Source organism: Mandrillus leucophaeus, unplaced genomic scaffold (assembly GCF_000951045.1).
Source record: "Mandrillus leucophaeus isolate KB7577 unplaced genomic scaffold, Mleu.le_1.0 Scaffold475, whole genome shotgun sequence".
Classification (NCBI taxonomy): Eukaryota; Metazoa; Chordata; class Mammalia; order Primates; family Cercopithecidae; genus Mandrillus; species Mandrillus leucophaeus.
This window is the reverse complement of record NW_012105087.1, coordinates 1,070,825-1,098,459: the sequence shown is the minus strand read 5'-3', so window position 1 is coordinate 1,098,459 and position 27,635 is coordinate 1,070,825. Positions and strand designations below refer to the sequence as shown.

At 39.2% G+C, this 27,635-nt stretch overlaps 1 protein-coding gene across 6 annotated transcripts in view; it reads right to left on the bottom strand.

Annotated features, from left to right (window-relative positions):
- The window catches only part of CHD1L (chromodomain helicase DNA binding protein 1-like), a 54,669-nt gene that overhangs the window by 24,804 nt on the left and 2,230 nt on the right, over positions 1–27,635 (bottom strand). Inside the window, exons 2-11 of one of the 6 annotated variants that reach the window (XM_011995195.1) lie at positions 18,105–18,217; positions 15,873–15,951; positions 14,915–15,029; positions 14,275–14,306; positions 10,574–10,655; positions 6,471–6,633; positions 4,959–5,114; positions 3,511–3,603; positions 2,137–2,233; positions 6–79 (exon numbers count right to left, since the gene is read on the bottom strand). In XM_011995195.1, the coding sequence (XP_011850585.1) occupies positions 6–79; positions 2,137–2,233; positions 3,511–3,603; positions 4,959–5,114; positions 6,471–6,633; positions 10,574–10,655; positions 14,275–14,306; positions 14,915–15,029; positions 15,873–15,951; positions 18,105–18,111 (898 nt within the window). In that variant the 5' untranslated portion in view covers positions 18,112–18,217. Of the gene's footprint in view, positions 1–5; positions 80–2,136; positions 2,234–3,510; positions 3,604–4,958; positions 5,115–6,470; positions 6,643–10,573; positions 10,656–14,274; positions 14,307–14,914; positions 15,030–15,872; positions 15,980–18,104; positions 18,218–27,635 lie in introns of all 6 variants that reach the window. The other 5 variants (XM_011995193.1, XM_011995194.1, XM_011995196.1 and 2 more) reach the window with 5 other exon arrangements.

The following is a 27,635-nucleotide window of genomic DNA, read 5'->3' as shown; positions in this document are numbered from 1 at the left end:
GTCACCTCTGTAATCCATATAGTCTTGGAGAATATCCAACATCTGGGTCATTTGGGAGAAAAGTAAAACCCGATGGCCCCTGGCAAGAAAAAGAAAAGGAAATACTGCCAAGTCTAGTGGTATTTAAGGTCAATTTCCCTCAGGCAAAATTTACCAAAGAATACAAGTTTATAAATAAATACCAAAGTAGAAATATAAATGACATATGACTTATAGACTGCCTCAGAAACTCCAAATGTTTTCTGAGAGTACACCTCCACAGGTAGCTGTATCCCTCAGAGCAGTCATCCTCAAACTAGAGTGGAGATTATTCCCAGGGGACATGTCAATGCAACAGGGGATATAAGCCCTAGAATAAACAAGGTGCCTCTTTCTGGAATGTCACTTTGCTCAGTGGAAAGAAATATAAGCTTTCACTTTAGTAGCAAAATAAATACAGATATGTGAAGAGTAAAATGCAAAATTCAAACGCACAAAAAAAAAAAAAGAAAGAAAAACTGGAGACTCTGAAGAAAGCTGTGGTTAGTCATCTACAACCCTTCCCTGTCGGGGGTGTAAAGTTACTATCCTCTCATCTACAGCTATATGGGTTGAAAAGCCTGAGAAGCATTACTTTAGAGAAGCAAGGGGTAAGTGACGTCTCATCTTCCGTAATACCTGAGAAAATTTTTATATAGTGAGAGGAGAGAAGAAAGGAGGCGGCAAAATGATGGAGTAAGTCAAGAACAAAGTCAGGCTTAGAGTCCCTTGTTACTTGCTGTTATTTTAAATGTGCATAAACAAAGAAGCACAGCACTGTCAAAACAACATTCTCATTATAAAAACTTATTTAATCTGAGCTTGCAACAAGTGTAAGAGGAACAATTATGGGAAACTCTTTCAAGATTCAAGCCCCAAATGGGTAGAGAAAGCATTGAACCTGAAAACCTCAATTCTAATCTCATTTCTGCCATTTGTTGGCTGTGTGACCTTGGGCAAGTCATATAACCTTTTTGGGTCTGTGAAATAAAAAACTGGCCAGAAGGCATTTATAGGTCCTTCTCCAACTCTAACATACTTAAATGGCAGATATATGAGAACCAATTAAATACAGTAAGACATTAAATTATTTAACTTGCACATTCCTAAAGTTGAGCAATTTTGCCAAATCCAAAGTTTTATAATTAGTTCAGCCCATACCTAAGACAGTCATCCCAAAGGGATAATTCTGAAACCCATGGGAATCTGGGCTTTTCCTAGACTCCTCTAGAAAGACAGAACTCTAGTGACTAGGAGGATTAGGCATCAGCTGAAGACATGGCTGCTGAACACTAACTAAACCTGGTCTTTTTTTTTTTTTTTTTTTTTTTCCTTTGAGACCGAGTCTCGCTCTTGTCACCAGGCGGGAGTGCAGTGGCGTGATCTCGGCTCACTACAACCTCCGCCTCCCGGGTTTAAGCGATTCTCCTGCCTCAGCCTCTCAAGTAGCTGGGACTACAGGCACAAGCCACCATGCTCAGCTAGTTTTTATATTTTTAGTAGAGATGGGGTTTCACCATGTTGGCCAAGATGGTCTCGATCTCTTGACCTCATGATCCGCCCACCTAGGCCTCCCAAAGTGCTGGGATTACAGGTGTGAGCCACAGCACCTGGCTCTAAACCTGGTCTTCTAATGCGCAACCCATGTCTCTGAGAAAGTCCTTCAAGTTCCTCTTGAGTTTAAATCAAACCCCACAGGTTAACAAAAATGAATGTTTACTGAGCCTTCATTATGTGTCAATTCAATGCAAGTTACTAGCAGGCAACTATAAAAGAAATGCTCAGTGTTGTCTCTGTCCTTGTGAAGCCAAACAATATATAGTTGGAGTGATATGGTAAACATACGCCAATTAACCAGACAGCAGATTAAGGCAGCACATTGCCAAGTGCTGGATTAGGATCAAAGTGCTGTAGGAATTCAGGAAAGGAAAGAATGATTGTGGAAGGGGTAAGGTGGGGTGGGATAGAATGGGGTGGGAGTGTAGTCACAGAGAAGGCAGAACCTGATTCAGCGTTAAGAAAAAAAAAGAAAACTGGAATTGGCCTGAACAACTCAGTGAGTTCCTCAATAGTTAGGTCTTAACAGTCGTTAGCTCAGAGCAGCAAATGTGAACCTACCCAGAATACAGGAATGCTAGTAGCTTATCCAGCAGGTGAAGCTTCCCACTGGCCTCAATCAGGTGGTCTCCAACTTCAAAAGGCTCCGGCTCCACACCTAGAAAAGAAAGAACCCACTCCCAGTAATGTGCCCTCAGTAAGGGCAGAAGCCAATAGCTAGGCTACAGGAAGAAAAGCCAAAAGCTCCTCATGTAAGTAGTTGTTTGCATGATGATCTCAGTCCTGTTTAACACCAATTACAGAGCCTGGCACATCCAACAAGCCTAATAAACATCTATCCAAGGAATAAAACCACTCTTCAGGAAACTGAGGCATAGGAAGACGCTAAAGGTCAAGGAGACCCAAAACTGAAATCTTGAGACTCACTGTATAAGTCAAAATGGCAGTCAGAATAACCTGGAGGGCTTCTTTCAAAACCTATGTGTTCCCAACACCCCCTCCTCTTAAAAAAAGTTCTCATATGCATCTACTTGAGATTTTGTACAATCTTTAAACAGTTCATAGCACTGCTTGGCAGAGATTCCCTTAAAATGACTGCAGCAAGCCCTCTGTACTGATCCTATCTAGAGTCTCAGCGGCCACAGGAGTGCCTGCTCCAAGGGCTACCAATCAGGGAATCAAAAAAGCCCCAGTCTGAAGAAAAACAAAAACACCACACATCAAAATTCCTAGGATGCAGCTAAAGCAGTGCTCAGGGGAAAATGTACAGAGGTCTGTATGATGAAGTGGAAGCAACAAAGGAGACTGAGAAGGAGCAGATGGAAAAGATAAAGTATATCCCAGAAGCTGAGGGAGGAAAGTGCTTCAAGAAAGAAATGATCAGCTGTGCCAAAGGCTTCTGAGAGGGTAACTGAAATGTGAACTGACAAATAACCATTGGTTGGGCAACAGGGAGATCATTAGTGAACCTGGAATAGTGGTGAGGAAAGGCTGACTGAGTCAGTTCAAGACAATGGGAAATCTAATCATGAAGAAATGATTTTTAAAAACCTAGATTATCATGCATTCCACAAAACCACTGGTCTTGACTCTTCATGTCATGAAAGAAAAAAAAGGGGGGGAAAAAACACTTAAGAATGTTTCCAGACCATAGAAGAAAAAAGAGACATGGCAAATGCAATGCAGGGTCTGCAGGGTCTAGGACTGGATCATGGATTTAACAAAAAAAAGAAAAACATACCCAGAAGGGATATTACTGGGACAACTGAAGATATCTGAACATGAACAATATACGAGTTAACACCAATACAGAGAAATTGAGAATAAACAAAGTAGACAAAGAAAGTATATGCAATTATTTTGAAGAATTTTGGTATGATTTGGCCACAGAAACATTACCAAAGAATAATGTGGGGGGAAAAGGCAGTGCCTCACCATCAAACAAATATGGGTGATCCACACACTTTCGAAGCTGGGACAAGATGTTCTGTAGTTTAACTTTCTTCGCCGTCTCATTTTCAAATGCATCTGAATTTAAAAAAAGAGAGAGAGATGGAAAAGAGACAGATGGCCTACTGAACAAAAAAAAAAACCAAAACCCTGAGTTTTTATAAATAACTTTAATCATTTCAATTATATCCCTTGAACCTATACTAACCTCCCAAATTTCACTGAATTGTATAGAGAATTAACAGCATGTTCACATAAAATTTTCTTAACCATTTTGTTTTAAGAAAGACCCTCCACTATAAATTGAACTCAGGAGTACTCTGTTACTCTTTAGCAAATTCTAAATGTTCTTTAACTGTTGTTGTGGTGTCAAGGGACAAAAAATGCAAATTGAGAAATTATTTCATTTCTATCTCTCCTTTGCCACTTCCAATTCCTCCCAATGAGTTTGATTCAACAAAAAAGTTTTGCACTCTCTTAAATACAGCAGTTCCCCCTCATCCATGGGGAATATGTTCCAAAGCCGTCAGTGGATATTAGAAACCACGGATAGTACCAAACCCTGTATGTATTCTGTGTTTTTTCCCCATACATACATACCTATGAAAAAGTTTAATTTGGCACAGTAAAAGATTAACAATGACTCATAATCAAATACAACAATTATAACAATATACCACTATTCACAATGTTACAAACAGAAGAGTTGTTCTTAGCAATCTCAGCATATAATTGTTTTTCATTTTTTTATTGAGAACTTTAACCGTTTTTGCTTAAAGGAAGCACTTTATGGCTTCTTTAGCATATCCAAAATGCAGGCATCACTACTCATGTGCTTTGGGGCCATTTGTAAGTAAAATAAAGGTCACCTGAACAAAAGCACTGTGATACCATGACTATCAGACTGATGACAGAGCAGGCTACTAACGCTGACAGCACGGATCCGCAGAACAAAAGGAGGATTCATGTCCTGGGTGGAACAGAATGAGATTTCCTCATGCTACTAGCAACAGAGTTTGATTTAAAATTTATGAATTATTTTTGGAATCTTCCATTTAATATTTTCAGACTGCAGTTCAGTGTAGAACTGAAACCTTGGAAAGCAAAACTGAAAATGAAGGCAGACTACCCTATCTCACAGGGTAGGAGGATGAAAGGCATGACTGGGACACCTGGAATGTTTGCTTAATTACAGGCACTAAGAAAAACTGAGTGAGGGGAGAAAAGGAAATTTCACAACTGCAACAACCGAGGCTGAGTTAACATTTAAGATGCTCCGCCACCGTCCCACTGTAGCTGACCATAATTATTCAGAATACAAAATTCCATCCCATATTCTTGGGATCATACAAATGAGTGTGATTATAAAATATTTTACTACATGAAATCACATCCTCATTTAGTTTCTAAATTGACAAGTGCCCTCTGATTACCTAGGTCTTTCATCAAAATGGCCTTGTAGTATTTCTTCTGCAATGCTGACATGCCATGGTATATCACTACTTCTGTCTTCTTGGGAAGCTCTGTAGCTACGTCAGCTTTCACTCGCCTCAGCAGAAACGGCTGCAAGAGTTTGTGCAGTTCACTTGCTACATAAGAAAAAAAAATACAAGAAGTGTCGGACAAAAGTAGAACCAAGGCAATGAACTACTAGAGAACTTAAAGGAATTTATTTTTGTTTCTCATTTCACACTTATTCTGCATTCTAGGCCAGTATGGTCATTTTTTATAGTATTTCTTCCTTCATTAGGATCTTCTTTTTTCTGGAATCAGGACTGGTTCTTAGCCCAAGATCCAGGAACACTCAAAATAACTTGATTCTTACTTATCTCGTTTGCACAAAGCTCTTTTGTTTCCAGAGTATTTTTGCATTTAATCTCATTGATCAGCAAAACAGCTTAGAAATTTCAAGTGAGGAATACTGTCCCCATTTTTATAGCTAAGTGAGGCTCAGAAATTAGGCAGCGTATCCAAAGTCACACAGCTGGATGTGAATGTGGCCAGCATTCAACTTTGGTTGACTTAAAAATCCCTTATTCTTTCCCCAGGTGTCTTGAATTTCAAAAATTATTCTAAATTAGAATTACACTACCTTTAGGATTGCTAGATATGCAAATGGAAGTACAGGTGCCCAGTTAAATCTGAATTTCAAATAAATAATGAACAACTTTTTAACACAAGTGTGTCCCATGTAATACAAGTATGTCATGCATTTGACTAGAAGTCTTATATTTTATCAAGTAACCCAAAACATGGGAGTAATCAGAGCAGGTTCACCAGGTAATCTTCAGTCTGTGGTCTGGGGGATTTTTGCTGTGAGAAGCCCCCTCAAATTCACACTTACCTAGTACATACAAACTCACTAGTTGGCATACCTCCCATCTGTTTTGAAAAATCATCCCAGGATAGTATCACAGGGATATATAGATAATCCTCCAACACAGAGGGGCAAAGATACAAGAACAGAAGACTACAACTCTTGGCTGTATGAATGAGGAAGGGTTCCCATCCCACAATTCTGGTTTTGGTGCAGCATTAAAAGAAATACCAGTGCTGTAGAATGCTGAACAGTAGTTTGGGACTACAGCACCCACATACTCTTTTCCCTCAGGAAGTGACATATAAAGTTGACAAAGTCTTTATAGAAATTACAAGTTGGGAAAAAAAAGTCTACAAATCAGCAGGCACTTTCTATTTCTTCCAAAAATGAACTAAAGCAGCTCTACTGCAAAATCACATAGCAAACAATTAAGAAAGTCATGAATAGCAGACAACTGGGAACAACATGTGTGATCTAACGTCTCCCTAATATCTGCAGCTCTCTGTCTCCCTGGAAGGTGTCCTCTGGTCATCAATTCTCCTTCTTTTCTACCTATAACCATTATGCACGAGGATGGTTTCTGTGCCAAGACTTCTTGGGGATGATTTGTTGGAAAGGAACTTGCCTGACTCAGACTCTTTCTCAATATCCTGGTAGCGTTGAACAAAATCTCCCACCTCTTCCTTGGAAAAGAGATCAGGCTCCACAAAACTGAGGAGGGAGTAGAGCTCTTGGAGGCTGTTCTGGATGGGAGTTCCGGTCAACAGGAGACTGAAGACCACTGAGAACTCAAATACACAAATAAATAAAATAAAAATTCCGTAACACTGGAATGCAAGGCTGAGTTACCCCATCACAACCTTTACCCACACAGAGAGAGGCATGATTTAATGGAATGACCAAGGGGACATGAAATCAGATGGCTCAGGTTCAAGCTGCATACTAGCTGTTTGATGCAGGAAATAATACCTCGTCAGTTTCAACTATAAGAAGGGGATAATAATCCTGTGAAGAAAATACTGTTATATGAGGAGGTAATAACGCTTTGTGAATTCTAAAGTACTGCATGAGGATTTAATATGGCTGTTATTATTCAATTTATGTGGGGATTCAAACTATGTGTTACTACCTGTGTGGGGGAGTCTACTGAGGTATCTGAGACACAATGCACATGCTCATGCAGTTTGAAAACCCAACACTACAGCATCAGGCCCCACCACTGAAAGCAAGAAGTAAGATTTACAATAGGAGGCTGTCCTTTTATAAAATTTAATCGTGTGTCAGATGCAAGATGTCAAGATTTCTGGATGTTTCTGGACATAGGACGACAGAGAATCTCAAATGGAGAAAAAATTTTCTTAAATTTTGAACAACAGAGAAGAACATCAAGAATAAGAGACAGATGAAGTAGGTTAGGAAAAAGAAGAAAAGATATTCGATCAAGCAAAAGATATTCTCTAAGCTGACATTCACAAGAACTTATACCAGTAGAATTAAATAATACATCAAAAGGGGGAAGCCACATCTTGACATCTTGAGTATGTATATCATTTTTTTTCTTTTGTTGAGACAGGGTCTTGCTCTATCACCCAGGCTGGAGTACAGTGGCATGATCTTGGCTCACTGTAACCTCCTCCTCCCAGTTCAAGTGATCCTCCCACTTCAGTCTCTGCAGTAGCTGGAGCTAACAGGCACTTACCACCACACTCAGCTAATTTCTTAATTTTTTTGTAGAGACAAGGTCTCACTATGTTGCCCAGACTGCTCTTGAACTCCTGGGCTCAAGTGATCTTCCTGCCCTGGCCTCCCAAAGTGCTGGGATTGCAGGTGTGAGCCATAACACGCAGTCTGTTTTAAATGTCAAAACATAGTATGTAAATGTATATATATACACACATATATACACATATATACACACACACGTACATACACAAGTGTACTGTATTTTGATATTTAAAATAATATACATTTTGACTTCTTAAATATTATATGCATATATACACTACTTTTTGGGTGTATACACACAGCAAAGATTATGGCAGCATATACACCATTAAAGTGTTAATGTAGGAGTAGGATTACTGGAATATTTTCCTTTTCTTCTTGTCTTTCTATATTTTGATTTGGAGGGGGTCATAGAAGACACTGCTTTTATAATATAAAAAATGATAAATGAGTAACACAATCAATGAAAACATACATAAACAATTTTTTTTTGCCATCTCCCTTTTTTGTTTGTTTCTTTTTAAATGTCTAATCAATGTCTACCCATTCATGCTTGTTCTGCTTGTTAGGTGATGTTTTTGTAGTATTTCAAGTATGGGAACTTGTCAAAAGAAATGTTTCCAAAAATCAATTCACATTCTTACAATATGTGTTCACCAAGTAAAGAGCTGAAGTAAATGAAGGCTGTAAGGTCACAAAGGAAACCAAGGCTGCTAGTCACTACAGGTAACTTAACCTATGACACAAATTAACATTTTGATTCAGTTAGGTCCATTTTGGGATCAAAATTATAACTGGGTAAAGATTAAGAGACTATCTCTATTTGTAAATAGTATTTTGTAAGCTTTTTTCTGTGTGTATAAAATACTTCGCAAACATTTTCCATGTTATTAAATATTCTTCTACATAATTGTTCTTGGTAGCCTTACCTTTTGCAAATGCACTGTGTGAATGTGGCATAAATTGTACAACCAATTCCCTATATTTCACATTTAGGTTGCTTCCAACTTTTATAAACTGAAAACAATATTAGGGGGAAAAAAAAAAAACAACCAACAGCAGTATCCCCCTCCCCATCTCTCAGTCCAATAAATAAATGTATTTTCTTTCCAACCAACTAGTTATCTGCAACCCAAGCCTCATCTAAAAAGGAATGCTTAGATGACCCAGAACCATTTCTTCACTTAATCCCTTTGAGCCTTAGTTTCCTTATGAACAACAAGAAAAGGCTCTGGGGCCAGCAACAGAGCTTAGCTTCCCCGCTCAATGTCCAGGTTCTTTTACTATGCGTGCTTCTCTCCTCCCATTGTAAATTAGTAAACTGGCACAGTAGTTTATGAAGTCATCTTTTATAAGGTTAGATGCCAGGATATGACAACTGCTATGGATTGAATGTGTTTCCTCCAAAATTCAGGTATTGCCAATGTGATAGTATTAAGAGGTAGTGCCTTTAAGAGGTGGTTAGTTCATGAGAGCTTTTCCCTCGTGAATAAGATTCAGGCCTTTATTTTAAAAAAAAAAAAGTGTCATGCAGCATTTGGATAGCTTGCTCTTCTGCTCCCTCTTGCCCGTTCACCTTCTGTCACGTGAGGATGCAGTTAAGAAGGTTCTTGCCAAATGTTGGCACCTTGATTTTGGACTTCCCAGCCTCTAGAACGGTGAGAAGTAAATTTCTGCTCATATGAATTACCCACTCTGTGAAAAACAGACCAAGACAAGCTCTCAGAAGGAGATACTGTTAAAAGTCCCTACAAAGAAGGCAAAGGACACCAGGGATAGAGGGGGCCCTACCAGGGGACAGTAACCTTTGAGACTGGGCTAATAATACACAGTGATCATATCTACATTAAGACTCTAAAAACTGCAACTTTTAGGCCAGTAAATATAGAATTCGTATCTAAGACTTTCCTCCAAATGACCTTTAAATTTATCAATTGGTTTATTATAGGACAAGGAACAAACTTCAATTATCATCACAGAAATTAACATATAAGGTCTCATCAATGAACAAACCTTTACCAAGTAAGAAGAAGGGTATTTCACATTGCACTGACTCCTCAGAAAAAAAGGACCAATCTAGGCTACAATGATATTTCTCATCTACTTTGCCAGAATGATGCAAGAGATCCAGAGAAAGGAATGAAAGCAAGTGTATTATGCTCAAAAGTAAGACAAAGACAAGAAACTGGAGGTAATATTCAATAGCATGTAATTGGTCTCTTTATGACCCCAGGTGAACTATCAGATTTTTTTCAACAGGTAAATTGGGGGGAGGGGTACATGTCTTGACGTATCTACTATTGCGTAGAGAAGAATCATAAGATTTTTTAAAAGAAATTGTCCCTTTGAAGATGATCAAAAGAGAGTTGAAACATTTCTGAAATAAAATGCATTTTATTGAGGTAGGGTTCTTATTCACCAGATATTAGTAAACCTATCTCCTATATAAAAGAAAGAAGAAGTTAGGCCATATTCAGTACTACTTCTGTCTTCCATAAAATGTTTATTTAGCTCTGCGGAAATCAAACTCGAAAAAAGGTTTCAATTTAATTGACTCTATATAGGCCTAAACTAGTATTTTTTTTAAGGGAGTTATGAAGAAAAGATGAATATGTGGAGCACAGAGAATTTTTAGGGCAGTGAAACTACTCTGTATGATACTATAACAGTAGATATCATGGTATTGTACATTTGTCCAAACCTACAGAATGCACACCACCAAGAGTGAACCCGAATGTAAACTATGGACTTTGGGTGATAGTGATGTACCAATGTAGGTTCATCAGTTGCAACAACTGTGCCACTGTAGTGGGGTATGTTGATAACGGGGGAAGCAGTACATGTGTGGGGACAGGGGAGAGCTGTACATGTGTGGGGACATATGCATGGGAAACATCTGTAGTTTCTGTTCAATTTTGTTGTGAATCTAAAATTACTCTAAAATATAATGTCTATTTTAAAAGAAGAGGTTATATAAAAACTAAGGCTACACTGTAAGTTTACCTCTGACAAGGTCTTATGCAGCAGGGAGCTTTGGTTTTTCAACCTGTGAGCTTCGTCCACAACAAGAACACTCCAAGGGAATCTGTGAGAGAAAACCCAAGCTTTCAGTTTTGTGTAATTTAAACACATATTTCACAATCAAAAGTCTTACTACAAAACTGTGCCTGTTATTAAAAAGACTAACAGTAAGCCCCTTCTATTACAAGTGCTACCAAATTACCTTCCTATCTGAGAGGCTACCATGTGCATAATACAGTAGCTGGATAAGGTAGTAAAACTAAGGGATTTTTTTTTAACAAAATGGGAAAGACCTATGAAGAAAGGAAGAAGCCAGAGACAGAAAGGAAAAGGAAACATTTATGATCTATTACTTTGTGCCAGACACTGACCTCAGGGCTTTATGTGTTATTTAGTCCAAAAGAATATAGCAGGCAGACAATTGTGCTCATTTTACTAACAAAGACACTAAAGCTCAGAAAGGTTAGGTGACTTGGTGGAGGTCATAAAGACAGAGCTGACGTTCAAACACAGAAGAAAAAAATCAAGAGACAGTGGTGCTGCAGGAACTTAAGGAATGTGACTTTAAAATGGGGAAGTGGTGAACAGAGTCAAATTTCACAGAGATGTCCAGGAAGATACATCCACTGAATTTGTTGACATGGAAGTCATTAGTGGCTGCTGCCAGAGCACATCTTATAGCATAGTGGGTCACATCAGCAATTTCTCAAGAAGTTTCAGTCATAAAAGCAAATACTTTGACAAACACTACTGGGAAGCTATTTTTAAAACATTCAAAATACAGAAGATTTATGTGGGAATTTTTCAAGTTGTATTATTTAAAACAGCAAAAAATGGAAAAATAACCTAAATGTCCAATAATAGATGGTAAAATATTACACGGCATTTTAAATAATAAATATGATTATGTTGCAATTTAGAAGGCCTATAGAATAATAAAAAGATACAAATATCATATATTCTCTTTTACAAATGTAAAAGTCATGCAAAAGATAATAAAGTGGAAATTGTAGGATGCTTACTTTTTATTTTATAAACATTCTGGAATCCCCCTACTTTATTTTCATATTTAAAAAACTAAATGTATATACCGGTAAAACAGAATATTAGAAAAACAGTAGGTATGGAAAGGAAAATTCCCCCAAAATTAGAGAAAGATCTTGAGCAGAGAGGTTCACCTTAAAAGGAGGGGGCCCTCTTCCTGAGGCTACAGAGAAACTCCAGAGGACAGGCGGAGGAACAGAGGTGCCTACTACTACACTACCATTCACCTACTGAGAGGAGTGAGTAGAGGGAGGACGGAAGGTCCAAAGAGAGTGCAGGAAGTCGAAGGAGAAGGCTGGGTGGCATGAGCAGAGGATGCATTTAAGGATGGTAAGAAACAACGGCCCAGATGCAGTTGCACAGTGGTCATGAGATAAGCTACAGAAGTTTCTCTAGGATGGTGCCTGGCTCTGTTTGAATTAGCTTTCAAAACAGATTAGGTTCTATTCCCTAGTGAAGAACTAGACATTTAGGTGTCCAAAAAATGCTTGTTCAGTGAAACAGGCTATAGAGAGGTGGATTTTGGCTCATGAAAGGAAGTGGGTCAAATCTCTCATCAAAGGATACTCTAAAGGATGCTCCCTGAAGAGGAAAAGATGGGGGGAATTCCAGCACTGAATGGAAAGTCTGATGAGGTAAATTCTAATCCTCTTGATCCAAAGAGTTTCACAAGTCTATTGTCCAAAACATTTCAAATTTTTCATATTTGTAACATGCACAGCCTTAACTCTTCATAATAAATCTTTTTAGGGCAGAGATGATATTATACTTCCCTGCTATTCTCAGAATGTACAATATGGTAATAAGCAATATAACCTTCCAAATATATTGAAAGAATATAGTTGTTGGGATTCATACTACAAGACAGCATTATAAATATCCCTCTGTTACTTAGGTTCTTAAATCTACCTGAAAATGCATTGAAAACAAATGATCTGAAATAGAAAGATTCTATTTCTGCTGAATAATGTAGAACTCCAGTACAACTAGCTATTTTGAGAAGTTCTCTTAAAAAGAGGCTCCACAGCACCAAATGCTGGGTTTAAATGTCTGCTTTGCTATTTATCATCAGCAACGTAACCTTGGATGGGTTACCAAATCTCTTACTTTCCTCACCCGTAAAATGGATGATAATAGCTGCCTCGTAGGGTTTTCATGAAGATTAAATGGGATAATTTATGTAAAGTACCCAACAACATTTATGTCCCAATTTTACTGTCTTTTGAGACTTCCCATATATTGCTATGTATTATGGATATCTGTACACTTCTTATCCCTCCACTGGAGTTTATGTCTTCTTAGGGTAGCTCTATGATTTACTTTCCCGAGAGTGCCAATAACTCTCAGAACAATGTCTTTCCAGTGAGTGACTTTCAACAAATATTAAGTTGAATATTAATAACAAAAAAAGAGGTAATGTATATGTTCTTAAGAAAAGTAAGATAATGGCCGGGCGCGGTGGCTCCAGCCTGTAATCCCAGCACTTTGGGAGGCCGAGACGGGCGGATCATGAGGTTAGGATATCGAGACCATCCTGGCTAACACGGTGAAACCCCGTCTCTACTAAAAAAAATACAAAAAACTAGCCAGGCGAGGTGGCGGGCGCCTGTAGTCCCAGCTACTCGGGAGGCTGAGGCAGGAGAATGGCGCAAACCCGGGAGGCAGAGCTTGCAATGAGCTGAGATCCAGCCACTGTACTCCAGCCTGGGTGACAAAGCGAGACGCCGTCTCAACAAAAAAAAAAAAAAAAAAAAGAAAAAAAGAAAAGTAAGATAATATGCTCACTTAAATGAAATACTGGATAGAAGTCGTGAATCTATGACCTAGCCCCTAGTATTTCAAAATAACACGAAAATAGAAATCCAACTCACAGGAACCTGGATGAGAAATAACATTTAAAATATTGATAAAATACTTTTAAAACAAAAATTTTTGAATATTAAAATACAGAATATCCACCTAACCATGTCATAACTACAGAGGTTATACGGAATGAAACCCTGTCAACATATCTTTCTTATCTAAACTCTAGCCCTTGTTTAATTTGCATTTTAACTGTTATCTTGACATGACCCTATCATTCCCATTATCAAGTGGTATTGAGAGTTAAATCTGAGTTTCCAATTTCATGGGCCAACATGAGGTCTAAAAGTTAACTAATTAGAGGTACACTTAAAACTCCCTTTCTAAAAAGTTAATTCCATAGCACTGATTGCTACTTTAGGTTATTTCCAGCAAACAGCTCAAATGAGTCTCCTTCTATATTACAGTGAAATCTTCAAATGGTAGTACTGAAAGGGGTCTATGCAAGTTTCATGTAAAGAGCCTAATATCTATTAACCATACAAAGTATATTTAATCTCATTTAATTTTCATAACAGCTATTTGAGGTAAGAAACAATTATCCCCATTTTACAGATGAAGAAGCTGAAGTTCATGGAGATTAAATAACTAACCCAAGGACACACAGCTAATGAGTAGAGGACTGTAACATGGGGACTCCCACCATGCTGCCTACCCATAAAGAGAACTAAGACATACCAGACATGCCAGGAGAGGCAAAGTACTAAAACGTGAAGGAAAGACATGACATTCACGATACATTCAACGCAAGTTCTTAAATAGTACAACCTACTCACGATTTTAGAAATGATGCATCTTTCAAGCAAATCTGAAAAATTAGGAAGACACATTATAAAGGCTGGAATTGATAAATTCTGATATTGATAAGCTAGTTTTCTGTGAACTCTCTTAAACTACAGGATTTATCTAAGTCTCATTTGTTCATTAAGCAAAAAATGTTCTGAAAATAAGTTCTAAGTAGCGCCATCTTAAAAACAAAGAGAAAAAAAGCCTGATTAAGTGGAAGGTCAGCAGCACACACTGTCTTGGACTGAAGAACGAGGATTTAAAATAAGGCAGCCGAAGCTGTCTTCCATTCCTATCCTCCAGTAACAGACATGATTCCTCAGTCCACAAAACCCTTTCCGCTGCCTGCCTGCCTGCCTTCTGTTCATCAATCAAGAGGCAGTTCAATAGCCGCCTCCTTGAGAAGCCTTCCCCCTTGATCCACCAAGAAAGGAAAAGATTGAACTAATTTGAAGCGCAATGATCCTTCACTTCTTTTGGTCACAGCCCTCTTTTGAGACTCTGATGAAGGCAGACTCCCTGCCCAGAAAACTGTGTGCTCTCAACAAAACTTAAATATAATTTCAGCAGACTCTACAAATTCTAAGGTCATAGGTTAGGAGTTCTTGCTATAGAGAAACGAATGAATACCTCGTAGGTAGTCAGTAGCACATGAAAATGTGACTCCTGTTTCAGGTCTTGCTGAAGGCAGGCTCTTTCCTCCTTGTCGCCTGCGTATGTTACACAGGAAAGACCTGGTGCAAATCTGAATCCAAGAAAAGAAGCAGATGAACATAAACACTAGATCCATATGACAGCATGTACATATCTGGAAAATTACATTTCATGGGAGGATTGCAATGTGCCGACCTCATGAGGTCCTACAACCAGAGTCTTAGGGCTCTGAATCTTTTCTAAAGTAATGGTTGAACCTCAGAGCAAGTTCCTATGTGAACAGGTAAAGGGATTAGATCTAAAAAGGTCTTGTGCTGACTCTAAAAATAAAACGATCTCTTCCACATTAGTTACTTGCTACGTCACTATGAAAAATAGGCCAGGCACGGTGGCTCACACCTGTCATCCCAACACTTTGGGAAGCTGAGGCAGGCAGATCACATGAGGTCGGGAGTTCGAGACCAGCCTGACCAACATGGAGAAACCCCGTCTCTACTAAAAATACAAAATTAGCTGGGTGTGGTGGTGCATGCCTGTAATTTCAGCTACTTGGGAGGCTGAGGCAGGAGAATCATGTGAACGCAGGAGGTGGAGGTGGCGGTAAGCCAAGATCATGCCGTTGCGCGCCAGCCTGGGCAACAAGAGTGAAACTCCATCTCAAAAGAAAAAAACAAACAAAAAAACAAACAAAAACAAAACAAAAAATGGCTTCTAAGTTCAATACTTACTATAAACGATTACTGACCTTTAAATTGCCAATTACTCTTCCCCTATTATATCCTCAGTGTCTACCTACACTGCATAAGTTCAAAGTTTTCTGGAATAAACTTACTAATTACAACAATAGGTTGTTTTATCATATTTTATATATCATCCAGAAAAAAAAATCTTAATGAAGATAAACAATAAAATTTCAGCTACATCTACTCTGTACCTTTGCATTTCTTCTTTCCAGTTGCTCAAAACAGACAAGGGACAAAGAATCAGAAATGGTCCTTCATCATTTAATCTTCCTGCCAAATAAATTAAGAGAGCAATAGTCTGGAACACAGAAAAAGAAGGCAGTTTTGATCACATTTCTCCATGAGAAACAACCATGAAGTTCCCACAACCCTGTAGGGAACACACACTCTTGTGTAAGACTTGTTTTACAAAGAAATATCGTACAATCTTCCGCACATTAGGAGAGTAATCCATTCGTAGAGCGAAATCATGTAAGCCTCAATATACTTGCCACGGAAATTTATGGAACTCAATTACTTCAGTAGTTAACAAGCAATGAGGCTCAATGTTTAGGTAACTGAACCTCTACTGTAAAGAAAAAGTCAGGAAAGACAATAAAAATCAATGAAAATCCAACTGATGACCAAGATCTGCAATACTCTGAAAATATTAAGCAAGAAGTGCCAAGATATGACTGTAAAAACCACCAATCGCATGGTGGCCCTCTGCTGCCTGCCAGGCTTTCCCGAGGGAGGATGCTTTCCTTCCTCTCTCACTTCCTCCCACCTTCCCCTACTGTTTTCCTTTCTTCCATATGTATTTACAGGGTGTCTTCTATTTGTTAGGCACTGTTCTATACGCCAGTGATACAACAGTGAACAAGACAGACAAAATCCCCAGCCCTCCTGGAGGACACATTCTAACGGGGAAAACAGACAATACATGATCCTCCTAAGCTTAAGGAAGGGTATAAAATGGAAATACTGGTAAAGGCAAATAAGCATACTTAAGAAGATTCTAGTACACCTTATGACTTGAATGTTGCTGTAATACACAGAGAAAATAACCTATTTTAAAACAAAAATGTGTCAACAGACTCCATCTTCAAATGCTGAGCTATTTCTGAGTAAAATCTGTCCTAAGGATATAATTCAAAATCCTGAGAAAGCTACAAGCACAAGGATGTTCCATCAAGATTAAATAGCACAAAAAGAGGAGGAATCATCGTTTCTCATCTGTAGAACATTTAAGTAAATTATAAATTCTCTTGATGGAATATTATGCAATGTTGATAATGATTGTGAAGAATATAACAAAGCAAAACATTATAGTGACACTGTTAGATTAACAAAATACAAACTATATATGCACTATAATTTCAACCACGGGCTGGGTGCAGTGGCTCACACCTGTAATCCCAGCACTTTGGGAGGCTGAGGCAGGAGGATCACTTGAGCCCGTAAGTTCAAGGCCAGCCTGGGCAACACAGTGAGACCTCATCTCTACAAAAAAAAATTAAAAATAAGCTGTGCGTGGTGGCCTGCGCCTGTAGTCCCAGCTACTCAGGAGACCGAGGATTCCTTGAGCCTGGGAGGCAGAGGTTGCAGTAAGCCAAGATCATGCCACTGAATTCCAGCCTGGGTGACAGAGCAAGACCTTGTCTGAAAAACAAAAGTTCAATCATGCAAAACATTCATTGCAATTCATGATTATGGTTAGAGTGCTTACATTACAGGGTGGTAGTTTTTATAACAGAAATAATTTTCTTTTTAAATTATCTATGTTTTCTCAGCCCAAACTGTGCCTGGAACCATTCTTTAATAAGTGACTTAATGAATTAAAACCATTCAGTCTAGCTTTTCCTGAGGATGCAATTTCGAGAAAGTTTATCTTTTATTCTATAATCCAGGTATGTCTACAAAACAAGTGTGGAGTCACTAGTGAATTCTAGCAAGAATTTAAGGAAGAAATTACAGCAATTCTACATAAACTCTTCCAGAAAATGGAAGAGAAGGGCATACTTCTCAACTTATTCTACAAGGCCAGTTTTACCCCAATACTAAAATTAGATAATGACACTACAAGAAAATTACAGACCAATGTCTTTCATGAACATAGATGCAAAAAGTCTAAACAAAATTTGAGCAAAACAAATTTGGAGGTGGTATCTTTTTAGAGAGCTTAAAGCAGAGCTATGTGAACATCTGAGGAAAGGACAAGTAGCATTTGCTGGCCCTGAATAAAGTCAACAGGGCAACTGCAATGACTGAGGCAGAGAAGACTACAGGGAAGGCCCTTTCCCGGTGCAAGAGCCAGTTAGCCTGGATCCCAGGGACATCTGTGAAACTGAGCTTTGTTTTAGCTCCAGAGCTCTCAGCTCCAGAATGAGTTATAAGGCGGTACCGCAGTGGCGGTGTGCAGTACTGGTCGCATCGTAACACACCTGGCATGTCTTCCCCAGGCCCATCTCATCTCCCAGGATACAGCCATTCTGACAGTGGAAGCGCTGGGCGAGCCAGTTTACTCCCTCCAGTTGATAAGAGCGTAGGTGAATCCCTAGAAACAAAAAATAAAGCAAATCCGAAGAGCAGACATTTCAGCACATGCACAGGCAATGTTCTAAGAGTTTGAATGAGGAACACAGCCTAAATTCACATAACTCTAAACCTCACTGGCCATATCTTTTGCTGAGGAGTTATGGATATCTAAACATCTGCTGACTTCCAAACTACTTTTTGAGCAGACTTATTCACCTTTATATTCAAAGCCCCAAAGTAGCCCGTCATTGTTACCTGATTCACTTGATAGATGAGAAAGTCAACTTGGGATCTGGCCTCTATGCTGCCTGAGACTCACACCAGTGTCCATTCTGGGAAATGAGGCATTACTGATACAACTGAACAAAGAGCAACAACACATGGATTGTACATGTGTCTGCTTGCTTAAATGCACCCATTTAAATATGTCATCAATGCTAAAGGAAAAAACTTAGGACTACATTGAATAGCGCTTCAACACAGAAGCGCTGTTTTTAAAAATGGAAATGATGTTTCACAAAGGGTGCTTAACTGTGTACAGGGATGGCAGAAAACGTGTGAAATTAATATGGAGCTTACTGACTCTCTTTTCTCTTTCCCTTGGTGAAAAAAATCCGATTTCAAAGAATAGCCATATCTTGGGAAGGTGAAAAACCCTAAACATACTTTATATAAGAACTGTTAGCAAAAACGTAACTTTCTGGTTGAACTTATACCTTTAAAAAATCTTCAAAATATATATTAATTGTACAAAATTTTAAAAATAAGTTATTTTTCTTAGGCACTTACAGATACCAAAGGAGCAGTAAACACTTTACATAAATTACAGTATCTCAGGCCAGGTGCAGAAGCTCATGCCTGTGATCCCAGCATTTTGGGAGGCTGAGGCGGGCAGATCACCTGAGGTCAGGAGATTAAGACCAGCCTAGCCAACATGATGAAACCCTGTCTCTACTAAATAATACAAAAATTAGCTGGGCGTGGTGGTGCACGCCTGTAATCCTAGCTACTTGGGAGGCTGGGGCAGGGGGAATTGCTTGAATCCAGGAGGCAGAGGTTGTAGTGAGCTGAGATCGCGCCACTGCACTACAGCCTCGGCAACAGAGTGAGACTCTGTCTCAAAAAAAAAAATAATAAATAAATTACAGTATCTCATTTAATGCTTATAATGATTCTATGGAGTAGGTATTATCCCCGTTTTATAAATTAGAAAATTCAGAGATTTCTATTTCTGATGGGAGTATACTTATTTTCCCTTATTCCTCTTGCTAACTACAAATAAAAACCCTAGACATGCTACAGAAAGCAAGCACAAAACTCTGAAAGCTGCCGGGCGCGGTGGCTCACGCCTGTAATCCCAGCACTTTGGGAGGCCGAGGCAGGCAGATCACGAGGTCAGGAGATCAAGACCATCCTGGCTAACATGGTGAAACCCCGTCTCTACTAAAAATACAAAAAAATTAGCCGGGCGTGGTGGCGGGCGCCTGTAGTCCCAGCTACTCGGGAGGCTGAGGCAGAAGAATGGCGTGAATCCAGGAGGCGGAGCTTGCAGTGAGCCGAGATTGCGCCACTGCACTCAGCCTGGGCGACAGAGCGAGACTCCGTCTCAAAAAAAAAAAAAAAAGAAAAACTCTGAAAGCTGCAGTGAAGAAGCAGACTCGCTAGGGACCTTGGGACCTGAGGAAGGACAGGGTAGTAAGTTCCCTGGAATTTATTTTTGTTTTATATATCCCCGTCTGACAGGTCAAGAAATCAGCAAACCAGAAACACCAACTGGTGTAGACTAAAACCAAAATCAGAACAAACCCCCCCATATTAGTCTCTTCTCATGCTGCTAATAACATCTGAGATTGGGTAATTTATAAAGGAAAGAGGTTTAATTGACTCACAGTTCCACATGGATGGAGAGGCCTCACAATCATGGTGGAAGGCAAATGAGGGGCAAAGCCACATCTTACATGGCAGCAGACAAGAGAGCTTGTGCAGGGAACTCCCATTTATAAAACCATCGATCTTGTGAGATTTCTTCACTACCACGAGAATAATATGGGAGAACTGACCCCATGATTCAAATATCTCCACCTGGCACCACCTTTGACACGTGGAGATTATTACAATTCAAGGTGAGATTTGGTTGGGGACACAGCCAAACCATCCCACCCCCACCCCTCACAAGCCTGCTCCTGCTAGAAAATGGCAGCCTAGCAAGACAGAAAACTTTTAGATAATAACTGCTCTATTCTAGTAAACAGCACAGGAATAAACCTGTGGTCCCCACCAGCAAAGGCCAAGTGGAAAGCATAGACTTCTCACCTACAGCTATAACGAGTGCCCCAGCACCCCAGCCAGGATGGTATAAGAGAAGGCCAAGTAGGCAGCTGGGATTTTTATCCCCACCAACCAGTAACAAGGCCCTACCCCTTGGCCTTCACCTGCAGGATCAGTAGAGACTCGGGAGGGAGCCACAACTCCCACCCTCGCCCAGCAGGAAGGAGGAGCCCCTTCCCAATCCCCAGATGTGGACAGAGGCTGAAGGGGGAGCCTGGACTTCTATCCCCACCTGGCAATAACAAGGCAGCAGACCCTCTTCCCCTGCCAGAGCAGCATCAGACAAAGACAGTCAAACAGGAGGTTTGAACATGATTTAAAAAAAAAAAAAAAAAACGCCTGGCTCTAATTATTATAAAAATCATTCATTATATCAAGAACTGGGAAGATTTTAAACTGAACGAAAAAAGATAATCAATAGGTGCCAACACCCAGATGACACAGACGGTAGAATTATCTGACAAAGACCTTAAAGCAGTAATGATAAAATGCTTCAACAAGTAGTTATGGATGCACTTGAGCAATTGAAAAAACAGAAAACCTCGGGTAAGAAACAGAAATTTCAGCAAAGAAATAAAAGATATAAAGAAAGACCAAGTGGAAGTTTTAAAACTGAAAAACACGCTAACCAAAATAAAAGGCTACTGATGCTGTTTTTGGCATCAACAGCAGAATGGAAGGAAGTGAGGAAAGAATCAGTGAACTCTGCAGAACAGAAGTTAGAGAGAGATTACAATCAGAAGAGAGAGAAAGCAGACTGAAAACAAATGAACCTCAGGGACCTTCAGGACTACCACAAAAGATCTTACATTTGTTCAATGGTGTCCAATAAAAAAAGGTGAAGGAGGATAGGGCTGAAAAAGTACTTAAATAAATAACAGCTGAAAACTTCGTGAATCTGGCTAAAGACTTACAGTTTCAAGAAATTGAGTAAACTGCAAACATAACAAAATCCTGCCAGGCGTGGTGACTCACCCCTGTAATGCCAGCACTTTGGGAGGCCAAGGCAAGCAGATCATGAGGTCAAGAGATTGAGACCAGCCTGGCCAACATGGTGAAACCCCGTCTCTACTAAAAATACAAAAATTAGCTGGTTGTGGTGGTGGGTGCCTGTAATCCCAGCTACTCAGGAGGCTGAGGCAGGAAAATCGCTTGAACCCAGGAGGCAGAGGTTGCAGTGAGCCAAGATAGCGCCACTGCACTCCAGCATGGTGACAAGGAGAGTCTCTGTCTCAAAAAAAAAAAAAAAAATCCAAAGAAATACACACCAAGGTATGTAATTATTAAAATACTGAAAACAAAAGACAAAGAAAACATCTTAGATGCAGCCAAAACAAAAAACCAAACACTACCTTACTTAAAGAGGAAAAACTATTCAAATGCAAGCAGATTTCTTGTCAGAAATCTTAAAGGCCAGAAAGAAATGGCACAACATGTTTCAAATACTGAAAGAAAAGAACCTCCAATCCAGACTCCTGTAATCAAGAAAAATAGTATTCAGGAATGAAGAGGAAATTCTCAGATGAAGGAAAACAAAGAGAATTTATCATCAACAAACCTACCCTCAAAGAATGGCTAAAGGAAGCCCTTGGAAAAAAAAGGAAATGACAAAAGATGGAACCTTGGAACATCAGGAAGAATGTGAGAATGCAGCATTCAAAAATATGTGTAAATACAACAGGTTTTCCTTTTCTTGAGTTTTTAAAATTATGTTTGACAGCTGAAACAAAGATTATAACAGTGTCTGACGTGGTTCTAAAGGTATACAAAGGAAATATTTAAGACAATTATAAACAGAAGGTAAAGCTAAAAATATAAAGGGAAGATAAATATTTAGGGAAGTAATGTTTATATAAAGGGAAGTTATGTTTCCATACTTTACTCAAATAGGTAAAATGACAGTATTAGTAGTCTGTGATTTTATACACACACACATACATTTATATACAATACCTGTAATGACCACTAAAAAGCTATACAAAGAGATAAACTAAAAAACACTGTAAATAAAACTAAAATTCTAAAAAATGTTCAAATAATTCACAAGAAGGCAAGAAAAAGAAAACAAAAACAGATAAATTAAAAACAATAAAAATAAGATGGCAGAGTTAAGCTCACAGTAATAATTACATGAAACATAAATGGTATAAGTATACCAATTAAAAGACAAAGACTTGGCTGGGCACAGTGGCTCACACCTGTCATCCCAGCACTTTGGGAGGCTGACGCGAGAGGATCACCTGAGGTAGGGAGTTCAAGACCAGCCTGGCCAACATGAAGAAACCCTGTCTCTATATTAAAAATACAAAATTAGCCGGGTGTGGTGGCGCATGCCTGTAATCCCAGCTACTTAGGAAGCTGAGGCAGGAGAATCACTTGAACCTGGGAGGCAGGAGGTTACGGTGAGCCGAGATCACGCCATTGTAGTACAGCCTGGGCAACAAGAGCAAAACTCCATCTCAAAAAAAAAAAAAACAAAAAAAAGACAAAGACTTCCAGAGTGGATTTTAAACATAACCGAATTATAAATTGTCTACAAGAAATTCAACCCAAAAATAATCAAATAAGTGAAAAGTAAAAGGATGAAGTGGTAGACAAAATAGTGACCCTCACAAAGATGTCCAAGCCCTGACCCTGGCATCAGTGAGTATGTTACCTTACATGGCAAAAGGCATTCTGAACATATAATTAAGGCTAAGGGGCCTGAGATGGGAAGAGTATTCTGAATTATCCAGGTGGGCCTGGATAATGCAATGGACATACAATCTAATCACATGCATCATTCGGAGAATCTTTAACAGCTGTGGTTAGAGAGGAAGCTGGCTAGAGAAGGATCAAAGAGATGAAATGTTGCTGGCTTTGAAGTTGGAGGAAAGGGGCCAGGAGTCAAGTAATGTGGGCAGCCTCTGAATGCTGCGAAATATATTCTCCCCTAGAGCCTCCAGAAAGGAATGAAGCTCTGCTGATACCCAAACACAGGACAATACACATTCTTTTCAAGTGCCATGGACCGTACAACATATTCAGGGCCTGTCTTAGTCCATTTAGTGTTGCTATGGAATACTCAAGGTTGGATAATTTATAAATAAAAGAGGTTTATTTGGCGCATGTCTCTACAGACTGTACAAGAAGCATGGCACCAACATCTGCTTCAGGTGAGGGCTTCAGACTGTTTCCACTAATGGCAGAAGGGGAAGTGGGGCTGGCATGTACAGAGATCACATGGTGAGAGAGGAAGAAAGGGGTGGGGAATGCCAGGCTCTTTTTAACAACCAGCTTTCTGGAAGCTAAAATGTAAGAAGTTGCTCACTCTCTCTGCTCCCCGCTCAGGGATAGCATTAATCTATTCAGGGAGGATTTGCCCCCATGACTTAAACACCTTTCACTAGGCCCCACCTCCAACATTGGAGATCAAATTTCAACATGATATTTGGTGGGAACAAGTAATCCATATCCAAACTAAAAGAGGGCCAGAAAACCTTAACACATTTAAAAGAACTGAAATTGTAGAGTGTATGTTCTCTGACCACAATGTAATAAAATTAGAATTCATGGACAGAAACATTAGAGGCAAATCTCTCAATACTTGGAACCTAGACAACACACTTCTTTCTAAACAGTCCATCAAAAGAGAAGTCTCCAGGGAAATAAATACACTGAACTAAATAAAAATGGAAATACAACATATCAAAATTTGTGCAATAAAAATTAACTCAAAGTAGATCATGGACTTAAATAAGAAACTGTAAAACTTTTAGGGAAGAACTCCTTAGGATCTAGGAGTAGGCAATGAGTTCTTATATTTGACACCAAACCACAAGAAAACTATCCGTAAGAGAAAAAAATTGAAAAACTGATAAATTTTAGCCAAAATTTAAAACTTTTGTTGTTGTAGGAACTCAGGGACCCCAAATGGAGGGACAGGCTGAAGCCACGGCAGAAGAACATAAATTGTGAAGATTTCATGGACATTTATTAGTTCCCCAAATTAATACTTTTATAATTTCTTACGCCTGTCTTTACTGCAATCTCTGAACATAAATTGTGACGATTTCATGGACACTTATCACTTCCCCAGTCGATACCCTTGTGATTTCCTATGCCTGTCTTTAATCTCTTAATCCTGTCATCTTCATAAGCTGAGGAGGATATATGTCGCCTCAGGACCCTGTGATGATTGCGTTAACTGCACAAATTGTAGAGCATGTGTGTTTGAACAATATGAAATCTGGGCACCTTGAAAAAAGAACAGGATAACAGCAATGTTCAGGGAACAAGAGAGATAACCTTAAACTCTGATTGCCGGTGAGCTGGGCGGAACAGAGTCATATTTCTCTTCCTTCAAAAGCAAATAGGAGAAATATCGCTGAATTCTTTTTCTCAGCAAGGAACATCCCTGAGAAAGAGAATGGCCCCTGAGGGTAGGCCTCAGAAATGGCTGCTTTAGGGGTGGCTGCCTTTTACGGTCGAAGCCGAAGGGATGAAATAAGCCCCGGTCTCCTGTAGCGCTCCCAGGCTTATTAGGACAAGGAAATTCCCGCCTAATAAATTTTGGTCAGACAGGTTGTCTGCTCTCAAATCCTGTCTCCTGATAAGATGTTATCAATGGCAATGCATGCCCAAAACTTCATTAGTAATTTTAATTTCACCCCATCCTGTGGTCCTATGATCTCGCCCTGCCTGTATTTGCTTTGTGATATTACCTTGTGAAGCACGTGATTTCTGTGACCCACACCCTATTCGTACACTCCCTCCCCCTTTGAAAATCGCTAATAAAAACTTGCTGGTTTTACGGCTCAGGGAGCATCACGCAACCTGCCGACATGTGATGTCTCCCCAGGTCACCCAGCTTTAAATTTTCTCCTTTTGTACTCTTTCCCTTTATTTCTCAGACCAGACAACGCTTAGGGAAATAGAAAAGAACCCACGTTGAATATCGGGGCGGGGTTTCCCCTGATATTTTGTAAGACATATATCTGAGAAAATACCAGTATCTAGAGTATATAAAGACTAGAGTGTGTCAAAACTCAACAGTGGAAAAAACAACAACAAAGGATCCTATTTTCAAATGGGCAAAAGATAGAAGAAGACATTTTATCAAAGAGGTTACATATTTCATTAGCCAATAGGGAAATTCATATCTAAGCCACAATGAGATACCATTACACATACATTAGAATAGTCAATATAAAAAAGTGGCAATATCAAATGCTGGCAAGGATGCAGAGAATCTAAACTCAATCACTCATACATTGCTGGTGGGAATGTAAAATAGTACAGCTACTTTGGAAAAAGTCTGGCAATTTCTTTAAAACCTAAACATGCAACTACCATATGACCCACTCACAGAACTCCTAGGCATTTATTACAGAGAAATGAAGATTTATTTTCATACAAAATCTATCCACAAATGTTTACAGTATCTTTCTTTACTTTTTTGGCAATAGTCACAAACTATAAACAACTCAGATATCCTTCAGTGGGTGAGTGGTAAAACAAACTGTGGTATACTGTGCTGTGGAGTACTACTCAACAATAAAAAGAAACTATTGATACATGCAACGACCTGGATCAATCTTCAGAGAATTATGCTGAGTGAAAAAAGCCAGTCCCCAAAGGCTACATGTTGTATGATTTTACTCACATATCATTTTCAAAATGACAAAATTATAGAAATGGGGAACAGATTAGCGGCTGCCAGGGGTTAAGTAAGTGGTGAGGTAGAAGGGAGGTGACTATAGCTATCCAAGTGCAAGTTGAGGGATCCTTGTGGAGATGGAAAATGTTCTGGATTTGACTGTCCCAATGTCAATATCCTGTTGTGATAGCGTACCATCGGTGCAAGCATACACAATGTGATAGTGTACCACACTGCAAGATGTGACCATGAGGGGAAACTGGGTAAAGGTTACATGGGATCTTTCTGTATTATTTCTTACAACTGGTGACTCATGCCTGTAGTCCCAGCTACTCAGAAGGCTGAGGTGGGAGGATCACTTAAGCCCAGCAGGTCAAGGCTGCAGTGGGCCACGGCACTCCAGCCTGGGCGACAGAGTGAGACCCTGTCTCAAAAAAAAAAAAAGTTGAATTTTCAAAAATAATATGGAATTACATCCACAAAGATAACAATACTTAACACTTAGGAGTCAACAGCAAAAAAACAGAAATTACCCTTGGTAGGTTAGGCAGAAAAGGATGTAATACAGGGAATTAGATAACCACAAAATTGTCGAAAGGGCTGGAGGAGTAACATCCAGGCTGATCTTCTGGGTGCAACTGCTAAATCAAGCACCACAGAACAGGCACACCAAGGAAGTATCTACCTCCATGACCTAGAAGCCAGGAACCAACCAGGAGGCCACCGTACGGTCAGCTCCAGGAACCTATCAACCGTGATAACAAAATGAATGCTCTGTACCCACCCAGAGACCCATGAGGTAGTAGCCAAGAGGGAAGCAGAAAACCCAAACCCCTCTGAGTCCTTTCCCTCACTTTCCCCTTCCAAATCTCCCACAGTCATGTGCCTGGCTAAAGCCAAGTCACATTTACAACCAAACTACGGTGGGGTTTGGGAAAGGTAGTCTTCAGTTTTTTAACTTCCAGATGTAGATTCTTTTGCCCTTCTGTCAGGGAGATGACAAGTAGTGAAACAGCAAGCAAAACAGCAAGAAGTAATAGGTCTGCATATTCCAGAAACAAAAAGGTCCTAAGGTAATTTCATGATCCAAAGATGAATATCCAAATGTCCATCAATATTGGTAACCAAATAAACATTAAATTAAACAATACAATAACATGTTAACTTCTGAAATTAGAAAATACTAGTGTTACTGAGAGTATGGAGAAACAAGCAAAAATTTTGCATATTCTTTATTCTAGAAATAGTACTTTTCAGGAATTAAACGTCCATAGCTATAATAAATATTTGGTTACAAGGATATTTATTAGTGTTACTTACAATAGCAAAAAAAAAAAAAAAAAAAGAACCTAAAATAAATACCAAGAAGAGGGACTAGCAAAAATTTTGCATATTCTTTATTCTAGAAATAGTACTTTTCAGGAATTAAACGTCCATAGCTATAATAAATATTTGGTTACAAGGATATTTA